Source organism: Rattus rattus, chromosome 9, assembly GCF_011064425.1.
Source record: "Rattus rattus isolate New Zealand chromosome 9, Rrattus_CSIRO_v1, whole genome shotgun sequence".
Lineage (NCBI taxonomy): Eukaryota > Metazoa > Chordata > Mammalia > Rodentia > Muridae > Rattus > Rattus rattus.
In genome coordinates, this window is record NC_046162.1 from 55,594,148 (window position 1) to 55,604,903 (window position 10,756).

Here is a 10,756-nt window from a genome sequence, read left to right on the forward strand (position 1 = left end):
CTCCCAGAGCCCCTCCAGAAGCATCGCTCTTCCTAATGGCCACACTCACTCTCATCGGAGCCCCTGAATGCCACTCGGGTCTGCAGACAGGAATCTATGCGGCGGAAGTGTCGGAAGAGCGGCTTCACCTGCTTGCTGGGTGGCTGGCTCTCCTCTGGAATCCTGGCGTGAACATTGCCGGGTGTCAGCACGCCCCGCCAGGCATATGTAGGCACGTGCAGCACCAGGCAGGAACAGTAAGCAGGGATAGGACAATGCCAAGCATAGGATAAGTGTGCGAGTGACCCAAACCAAATGCCACCTCTTTGAGGGGCTCCGTTTGCATTCACATCATCTTTTCTACCAGATTGACAGCTCTGGAGGAGTGGGATTGGTTCTTATGGTCCTTCATCCTTCACATCCTACCACATCTCTCAGCACATGGTAGGTAGTAGGACCTCAGATGCCTGAATTTTGCTGACAGGGACTTCACAGTCTGGGAAGGAGACAGACGTGTGTGCAGCTACTCCTAACACCAGCCAGGAAGTGTTGGTGAGGCGTTAAAGGTGCAGGAGGGTAATGTTTGTGGGGGAGGAAGGAAACTTCCTGAAAGGGGAAAAATCAGAGATGTCTCCATCAAAGAGATGGCATTTGACCCCGGCCCTGAAGGATCATGGGAAGAAACAGTAGGAATGCACCCAAGTTGCCAGAAAAATAGATGAAGGGGGTGGGGTGCTGGAGAGATGGCTCAGCGGTTAAGAGCACCAGACGCTCTTCCAGAGGACCGGGGTTCAATTCCCATCACCCACATGGTGGCTCACAACTGTCTGCAACTCCAGCTCTAGGGATCTAACACACGAGCAGGCAAAACCCCAATGCACTTGAAGAGGGAACATGAGAGGAGCCGGGGAAATCAGGAGATGGCGGGAAGGGAAGGATGCTGATGCTGGGCTGGGAGACACTAGGGAGTACGGATGCTTTGGGAACAGGGAGGCGAGGGAATCGACTGGGAAAATCTGAAAGGTATCTTTGGTCTCAAAAGGGAGAAAGAAGCAAGGCTGAAGTCCTGAACAGGCTGTGGTAACAATCTAGGGGAGGTAACGAACCCGGGAGCAAGAGGTGATTAGACGTACTCATGCCCTGAAGCTAGGTCAATTTTGGAGATTCTTGCTAACTGTTTGTTTGTTTGTTTGTTTTGGTGATGGTGGGGATCGAACCTAGGACACCACACGTATTGGACAAGCATTCCACCACTGAGCTATATCGCAAGCCCTTACTATTTTTTTTTTTTTAATCTTGAGACGTGATCTCATTAAGTCATCCAAGCTGGCCTTGAACCAATGATTCTACTATAGCTTCCTAAACACCTGGGATCACAGGGGTGTGCCACCACGCACAGTGATCAACTGATACGCATTTTCAAGATTCGTTCCTATTTTTCATGCATATGGCTATTTTGCCTGCATGTGCCCTGTGTGCCACACGCAAGCGTAACACTTAGAGTGGATGAGAAGCCATCAGATCCTCTGGAACTAAGAAATTACAGATAGTGGTGAGCTGCCATGTGTTGGGACTCCAACCTGGGACCTCTGGAAGAGCAAGAAGTGCTCTTAACCATGGAGCCATCTCTGTCGCCCCTGTCAACTAATTTTTTTTTTTTTGGAGCTGAGGACCGAACCCAGGGCCTTGTCCTTGCTAGGCAAGCGCTCTACCACTGAGCTAAATCCTCAACCCCATGTTAACTAATTTTTAAGGACAGCCATTAGATGTGTGCTCATTCACACACACACACACACACGTCGTAAACTTAAGGTCAAATAAATCGTCAAAAAAGACAGTTTCACCAGGCAGTGGTGGCGCAGGCCTTTAATCCCAGCACTGGGAAGGCAGAGGCAGGTCTGTGAGTTCTCTCTGTGAGTTCGAGGACAGCCAGGGCTATACAGAGAAACCCTGTCTCAGAAAACAAACACAGCAAAACCTGTGCCAGGCCTCACGGCACAGACCTACAACCTGACTTTGGGAGGCAAATGTAAAAAGACTGGGGCAACTTCCAAGGACTCCATCTAAAAAGTAAGTAAGTAAATAAGAAGAGGGGGGAGAAAGGAAATAAAAGGTGGCTTTTCTAAGTTCCCTTCCCTAAGTTCTAGCGTATTTATGCTTACGTATGAATGCAGTGCAAATACTACGTAACTAACGTAACTAACTACTCCTGCAGATCTCTTCCCAGCTCCACAGTGAGTGATGCCAGGCTGATAGCTTGACACAAATATCTCGGGCGAGAAAATCTACACCATGGGAATCAGAGCTATAAACTGGGGATCTTTCTCAGAAAGCAGGGGCTGTTAAATACCTGCTGGGAGACTACCAAATTAATAGAGGAAATGGGGCAAAAACTTAAAAAGAACGGAGCTGGACCTGGTGACACAGACCCACTTGGAACCCTGAGACAGGAGGATTGCCGGTAGAAGCCATCTTGGGCTACACAGTGAGTTGGAGGTTAGCTTGAGCCACATCATAAGAGGCATTGCCCAGCTTCCCCCTCGCCCCTTTAAAACAAGATTGGATTCAAGACATCATCCTGTGGTTTTCATGCTACTCTCCAGCAGGAGAGAGGAGCAGAAACCATATCGAAAGGTTAAAAGGGTCGGAGAAATGGCTCAGTGATTTAGAGTACTACCTCCTCTTGCAGAGGACCCCATTTCTGTTCCCAGCACCCACGTGGTTGCTTACAGCCGTCTGTGACTTAAGTTCCCAGGGACCCAGCGTCCTCCTCTGACCTTGGCATAGCCAAGCACGCAGGCGGTACACAGGCATAAAAATAAATAAATCAGAAAGCAAGCAAGCAAAGAAACAATATGTCGAAGCCACAAGACAAGAGGCATCCCCTGTATCAGAGGAACTCAGGGGTCCCCTTCCCCCTCACTTTAGCTCCACTGTCTCCACCAGCTGGTGCAGCCTCAGTGTGTCCTCTCGGAGGTCTTGGTAAAGGGACTCATCCTTCATAATTAGTAGATACAGTTCCTAGGGAGAGGGTAAAAGATGAGATGAAGGCAAATGTCTCATCCCAAAGACCACGCTCTACAAGGGCTGAGGCAGGGTCTCCATGCATCCCATAAAGCACAGCCCCAGAGCGTCTTTTGCTTCCAGGTACCCAGCTTGAGGAGGAATGTGATCCCCTCACGGGGAGCCCTTGCAGAGCTGATAGCCAGGTCACCCACTCTTCCCTCCCAGGCCCACCTTGATAATGTGGCCGGCCCCTTCTTCCTCTTGCAGTAGTCCTTGGTAGGTATCCAAGAAATGGAGGAGTAGCGCAAGACAGGCTTGCTTCCGGCCGAGCCCCTCTGGACCCTCCACATTCTTTGACTGAACAAAGCTGACGCCTAAGTTAAGTAAAAGTTCTGGGTAGCCAAGGGAATGGGGAAAGGTAAATTGTCCCCAAATATTCCGGACCTGGGTACCAGGAGGAAAGAAGGTTCTTAGGACCCTGAAGCCAAGACCCTTACACACACCAGCCACGAGTCTGCTCAGAATACAAATACAAAGAGCTTCAACTTGACCACATTCAGCTCTTGCCTGTTAAAGGGAGGGGTTCACTTAAGGATGCTGCCGGGGGCCTGGAGAGATGGCTCAGTGGTTAAGAGCACTGACTACTCTTCCGGAGGTCCTGAGTTCAAATCCGGCAACCGCATGGTGGCTCACAACATGGGATCTGGCACCCTACATGCAGGCAGAACACTGTATATATAATAAATAAATAAATCTTTAAAAGAAAATAACTCTGTCAGGACCCAGCTAATCTCTGGCTAGCCCGCAAACCTGATGTAATAAATATCACAGTGAGACTTTTTCTCAGAGAACTTAGTGACATTCTACCCAAGGATTTGACATTAACAATTAGGTACTAATTCAATGAATCCAGGCATGGTGTGGCTTATTCCTGAAATCCCAGCATTCAGGAGGCAGAGGCAGAGGCAGAGGCAGGAAGACCACCACAAGTCAATGATAGCCTAGTCTACATAAGAAGTTCCAAGCTACCTAGGGTTCCATAGTCAGACCTGTCTCTAAAAGCAAAACAACCGAGTCAGATGAATGCTGTAGGCTGCCAAGAGACCTAACCAATTAGCTCATCTCTAGCTGACCCTCCCCTCCCCCCAAGACAGGGCTTTCTCTGCGTAGCCCTGGCAGTCCTGGAACTTGCTCTGTAGACCAGGTTGCTCTCAGACTCAGAGATCCAGCTGCCTCTGCCTCTAGAGTGCTGGGATTAAAAGCACATGCCATTGCTGCCCTATCTAGCGCAGAGCTCTTCAGTGGGGACAGGGTCCCTCCTCCCCTTAGAACAGTAACACCGTGCATATGTTCATGTGGTTGACACCAATGAGTACTGAGAACTCCCTACCTCGGACCAGCCGGCACCCTGTTCTGTATAGGTGTCTCAGAGCACTACCACGCCTGTAGCAAGGCTGATTCTCACAGCAGCCCAGAGCAGAGCAACTATTTATCTCCATTTGACTGACGAGCAAACTGAGGCTCCAGGGTGTGAAGTGATCTGCCCAAAGTCACACAGCTGGCAAGATAAAAGGCAGGATGTGTCCTCGAAGGGAGAGTTTGGGCTGGGACGTAGTTGGTAAGACTAGGAGGCGTGGCTCCCTCCCGGGTCTGTCCTTTCAGACAGCCGCAGAAAAGGATATTACTGGTGTAACTCCTGTAGAAATTTCTCTGTTGGCAGGAAGAGGGAATGGGTGAGGACAATGTCATCAAGGAGAATATCTGTGGAGATCAATGGGTGTCACGGAGGTCAGAAGGGGGCTTCCAGAACCCGTCTGGAAACCCCAAGCCTTCATTTCTTGCCTCTAGTAAGCCCAGAGCCCCAGGCCACCTGCCCCGTCATGCTCTGCACACTCGCACGCGCACACGTGTGAAGGTTCTGGGCAGCCGCTGCGGGGGTGGGGCTGGCAGCTGCCAAAGCAGCTGGAGGGAGGGGGGTGGGTGCCTTTGAAGGCCATGCACACTTCTTCTCTTCGGTGTGGGCGAAGTTGGTCAGATAATATACCGTGCCTGAGATCTGCTCAGGAGAAAAGGGAGTCCACAGAAGGGACCCTCAACAGAGAACTGGCAGACAGACATTCCAGTCAGAGGGATGTAGATGTTTTGGGTCCATCTTCTCCTACCACTCCCTGCCTCATAGTTTTGAGTTTCCACAGGGCAGGTGGGACCATCCCCATAAAAACTGGCAGAGGAGACGGGCTGCCATCTCTATAATCTCAGTCTTTAAATAGAAGTCCTATGTCCACAGGGTGCCCAGAGGTGGAAGGGTTAACGATGGGAAGGAGGGGGGAGGGGCTCCTCTCACCACCCTTTTCTCTCCACACCCCAGTCTGGGCCTGGCTCAGCCAGTCAGCCAGGTACAAGGTCGCCCTGACTTGCCGCCAGCCTTGGGGTGGGGCAGGACTGCTTGGCACACACAGACAGGCAGGGCACAGGGAGGGAGCCAGGTGTCCTCACCAGGACAGGTTAGGGCCAGGTCCCCAGGCACTGCTCCAGGACAAAACCAAGGCTTCTGACAACCCTTGGTCGTCATGCCCTGCTGCCAATGCCAGTCACAAAGGTAGAGGTGGAGAAGCAACACAAGATTGTCTATATTGTTTCACAGATGAGGAACTGGGGTCCAGAGCTAGAAGGCACTTGACCAGAGCCAGAAGAACCTAGAGTGTTAAGGCTTTGTTCTCTCCTCAATACAGGGGCAAGCAGTGTCAGGGTAGACTCTAATGGTGAAGCCTAGTACCTAGTGGCCACAAGGGGCTGCCTAGATCTTTTGAGGAGCTCTGGCTAGGTGTGGAGAGCCTTCAATAAGCAGTTGTCTCCTCCCACACAGCCTGGGCAGAAATCAAGTGGCTTGAGAATGTGGCTTATATTAAAAATACTGGAGTGGCAGTTTAAACAGGGAGGTTTTCCAAACTAGTTACTCTGGAGAGGTTACCTCATCAAGCGAGATAATATGGGTGACAAATTGGGAGTCTTAACCCAGGGAAAACTGGACAACCCGTTGTCCATACTGGACGGCTTCTCTTTCTCTCTTTACTCAGGTACCCTGCTACGTTCTGAAAGTCAGTCAGAAGGGCTCCCAGCCCTCATGGCCAGTTCCAGGTTTGGGGCCTTGACATAAGGAGGCCTGACATCCTTCCTCGCATCGCATCTTCCTCTCACTAGAGAGCGAATGTTAAAACCGGAGTAAAGGACAAGGAACACGGGCAGAGTGGAGAGCTGATACGGGGGCTCCAGTTTGGCATCTGTTTCTTCCAAAGCAGGCTCCGGTCCAACGCACAGCCTCCCTGGGGAATGTGTCATAGAGACACAGGGTATGTGGTGTAGGCGGGAAGTTATGGTTAAGAGAGCTGTGTGTGTCTGATATTTTTCTAATTAAATCCAAAAGGTGTCAGCTCCCCAGGGCACCTGCAGCCTGAGCCAAAAGACAGGACCCCGACCTTCAGGACAAAAATGGAGTAGAGGTTGACACTCTGCTCCTTGCAGAGGAGGAAGGGGTAACACATAGCACCCACGTCTTTAGGGTCTCAAGCTTGGGCTCTCAGTCCTGAGACCCTTCTGGGCTTAGTGCTGTACCTAGTTAGATCTAAAGACCCTGATGTCTTCCACATCTGTTCCAACAACAATGTGGGGGCCTAAGTTCCTCCAAAGCCCTTTAATAGGGTGCTGGTATCCTAACAGGGGGTGAAATGGCATCATCTCGGGCTTCTCAGGGTGTGGTTATTATTTTCTAAAAAGGTCCTCTGCTGAGGCATGACATAGGAAGGGTGGGAACTATGGAGGCCTAAATCTTCTGGATGCTGCAGTCTCCTGGTACCTTCCCTTAGGGACCTTCGAATTCACCCCCAAGGAGGACTTTCCCTAAAGGCAGCCGGGTCCTGTGACAGCTAGCCACAAGGCCCCACCAAGTGAGCCAGCTTGTGCTCTGGACGCTTCTACACAGCCAGGGACTCCTGTCAGCGGTTTTCAGGCCTCAGCTATGCTCTGGAGGGCGGGATATAACCTCAGCTTGAAGACTTCCACCTCAGGGTATCAAGCCCTAATTTGGGGGCATGGGAGGAGGTAGGCAGTATCAAGGACTCATGGGAGACTAGCTTAAATGTCCAGGGGAGAGGGAGGGTGGTTGACGGAGAGGGACGGTTTCCCTTCTTCCCTGAGAATGACGCTAATGTGGGGAGGAAGGTGGGTGGGCACTACCATGTTCCTTCCCCTACATTACTTCGGGTTCCCCTCATCCTCTACACCAGCACTAAGGACAAGAAAAAAAAATAAAAAAAACAGAGAGCACCCCACCTCCCGGGTCAACCCCTCAGCCCCCACCCCATGCTCTCTTGCTCTGGGATGGATGAGCAGGCTTACCTGAGGCGCTGCTGCTGTCCCTGGTGGTCCCTCCAGCCAGGCGCTCCAGAACCCGGTTCAGAAGATGCTCTGGCCGCTCGGGGGCGCCCAGGGGGGCCCAGGGTGGTGAAGCCAGGGGTTCGCCGGGGGATAGCTCATCTGAGGAGTACGAGGAAGGAGAGCGCAGGGGCACCCCGGATCCTATCGGCCCAGGCCCGGGAACCTCCTCTAGCTGAAGCCAACAGGGCCCCCCACTGCCTGGCTCCTCAGAGACCCCTAATGGCTCTCCCCCTTCCTCCTCAACGGGCGGCTCCAGCCCGGGCTCCGTTGGGGGTTCTCGGAGGAAAGCTGGGAGCAGCAGGCGAGACACGCTCTGACGCCGCTGCAGTGGCCGCAGTCCCCCGGTCGGACCGCCGCCCCCACCAGAGCCCCCACCCCCTCCAGGCCCTCCGCAGCAACCCGGACCCCCGCCGGGACCTCCAGCCACCGCTCGCCCCGCCAGTTGCGACGTCTGCTTCTTCAAAAATTTCTCCAGTGGCTTCATGCCCCCCCCCGCCCCTCTCCTTGGGGCCGCCGGGGGACCCAGGTGTCCCAGGCGCGGGCGGGGGGAGGCGGGGACACGATGCTCAGAGCCGGGGGAGCAGAGCCGAGGGCCGTGCCAGGCGTCGGACTGCGAGCGAGAGGTGGCCGAGCCTCGCTGGCCAGAGTCCAGTGGCCAGTGGCCGGGGGAGGTGCCAGAGGGAAGAGGAGCTGGCTCTCAGCGGCCCCCCATGCTGGCTGCGGCCGAAGGGTTGGCAGGCTGAGGGGCTGGTGTCCCCGTCTCAGCGCTCCGGGGCCGGGCCGAGGCGACAGAGGCAGCGGGCGGAGCGCAAGGCTGAGGACGCGGCGGCGGCTGCGCTCCTGGCCCCGGGGAAGGTGGCAGAATCGAGACCGCGCCCCCTTCTCCAGTCCCCGCCCCTACCCTGCTTAGGCCCGCCCCCACCCGTCCGCGCGAGGCTTGAACTTGGGCGCTGGTGCTGACCGCGAGGAAAATTCGGACTTGGTTGCTGACAGTCGCAGAAGGGCAAAGGCGAGGGAGAGATCTACTAAAGCACAGGACTCCTAGCTCTCGATTACCGGGTCTCTTACGAGTATTTTCAATAACCAGGGCAGATCCTTGACCTTGGCACGCCTACCTGTGCACAGGTGAGGCTTCTAAAGACTGCTAAGCTCTTTGCATCTTTCCCACAATTTTATTTGGTTGAGGAGGGCAGGGACGGCGTCTTGGGTAAACTGGCATTGGCACCGGAGGCAGTACCCATAGCCCTTTGCTGATAGGGTATAGAGGGTGGTGCAGGGCCGCCCGGTAAGGCAGGTACTGGCAGGTAGGAAAGAGCCAGGCAGAGGCCAGCAGGTTGTGGCAGGTCTAATTGGGGTGAAAAGAGATAGTAGACTGCAAGAGACGACCAAAGCACAAGGGCATCTTAGCCCAAGTGGCAGCAAAAGGAAGCAAGACTGAAGAGATGTTTAAGTCCCTAAACTGACAACTGTCGTCACTAAGCAAGTTAAGTCTAGCATATATAGCCATAGAATTGGGGAAATACTGCCCTTACTCCTAATGGCCACGACAGAGCATTTGGTTCCCAAGGGTACACTGCACTAGGAGGATGGGTCTGTAGAGACACAGTGTGAACACATCCAGGCTTCACCATGTGAACACATCACGGTGAGAGAGTGGTACCAGGTTCCAGGTGGGCTGGCGCTCCTTGGGCAAAACCCCACCCCTGTTTACTGTGCATCGGCAAGGCATGGATGGACAGGAATGCTAATAGCTGGGAGTGGTGAAACTGACAGGGTGTGTACTACACTTGTGTTGCTGTCTGTGCAAACGCAGTTCCATGTGTGCTAGAGCATGTGTTCACAGAAATTAAGCTCTGCACACCCATCTGGGGATTTGGAGAGGAAACAATAAAAAAAAATAAAAAATTTAAAAAAAAGCTCTGATTTTGCTAGGAAGCTAGGTCTGGGTATTGGCTTCCTGGACAGCCTTAATCAGACACTCAGCCTCTCTTAGGGTAGGAAGTAGAAACTGGCTAGAGTGGCTTAGAGCTTCCCAGGTAACCTTTTAGGAACCAAGTAAGAAGAGGGGAGGGCTTCTCTTTTGCACATGCCACAGTTACCAGATTAAGCCGGTTGCCTTGGTAACCTCCTCTCTGGGCAGGATTTGGGATTGTCGGTTAGAAAGGGTGAAAAATTGGGGAGTGCGAAGGGAGCTGGAAATAAAAGGGACTGAGAGACTTCTAGAAACTAAAAGCTTGGGGAACAGGACTCCAAACCCTTCCAGTTACAGGAAGTGGAGTCACTATATTCAAGACCTTGGGTCTGAGGCAAAGGAAGCATTAAGTTGTGGGTCTCCTCCAATAGTAGTGGCTTCTGCTCTGGCTACACACTGAAACCACAGGGGAGCTTTTCAGAATTGCTGAGCCCAGGGTCACACCCTAGATCAATCATGGGATCCTCTGTGGCAGGCCCAAGGTCTCTGTTAGTTTAGAAAGCTACCCAGGTGATTCAAACAGCCAGTGTTGAAAATCACTGCTCTAGATCAACTGCAGCTGTAAAATGACTCGGGAATTGCAAATCCTTGATGTTTTTAGTCACCTACAGGTAGGTCTGTGGACTGACCCACAGGGGGGGAAACTGATAGGGCATCTACATTACCATAAGAAAAACTAAGAGAAAGGTAGGGTGGTATCCAATTACTTAACTGTGGAAATGGAGGCCAACAGGGCTACCTAAGGCAGTAATCTGCCCCTTAAACCCCCATTATCTCTGCCCACTGAGAAGCAGGCTGGGAGGGCAGAGAGAACCTGAGGGCTTTGCTGAGCTTGAGTTTCTTCTTGCTGAGCTGGTTGCCAGGGTAACAGAGAGAGCAATGGGATCTAACACAGGACTGAGGAAGAGGCAGGGGTGAGAAGGCACCCCAACATTCCTTTTTCCTGCCAGTAACCTACCCACAAGGTTGGTTGATAATTTTTACATGATCAGGGAGACCCATCACCTTGGGGGACAGAGGAAATATGTCCAAACTTGTGGGCATCCCCTTACCACCAAGGTAAAGCTTTGTGGAACAAAGAACAAATGTTTCCAGCCCCACAATACCCATTGGTTATCCACAGAGTGGCCTTTGTAGAATTGTAAACTTCCACCCAAGAAGCTGGGAATTACTCTGTCTGTTCCAGACTCTCAAATGAAAGGCAGCATGGACCAGCTGGACCTTTGCTTTCCTTGCGCTACCAGTTCTAAGGCTCGTAGCGTCCTCCGGATGGCGGGCCTTGATATTTTAGTGCCGTCTTTACTTTCCAATAAAAGACAGCTGTCTACAGCTGGGCATCGTGGTGCACAGTGACACAGGGTCTCC

General features: G+C 52.6%; 1 protein-coding gene across 3 annotated transcripts in view; it reads right to left on the minus strand.

Annotated features, from left to right (window-relative positions):
- The window catches only part of Rapgefl1 (Rap guanine nucleotide exchange factor like 1), a 15,106-nt gene extending 6,837 nt beyond the window's left edge, over positions 1-8,269 (minus strand). For 2 of the 3 annotated variants that reach the window (XM_032913192.1, XM_032913193.1), the window contains exons 1-5: positions 7,381-8,269; positions 4,668-4,746; positions 3,217-3,352; positions 2,903-3,000; positions 50-162 (exon numbers count right to left, since the gene is read on the minus strand). In XM_032913192.1, the coding sequence (XP_032769083.1) occupies positions 50-162; positions 2,903-3,000; positions 3,217-3,352; positions 4,668-4,746; positions 7,381-7,903 (949 nt within the window). In that variant the 5' untranslated portion in view covers positions 7,904-8,269. Of the gene's footprint in view, positions 1-49; positions 163-2,902; positions 3,001-3,216; positions 3,360-4,667; positions 4,747-7,380 lie in introns of all 3 variants that reach the window. The other variant, XM_032913194.1, reaches the window with a different exon arrangement.
- Between the last annotated feature and the right edge of the window lie 2,487 nt (positions 8,270-10,756).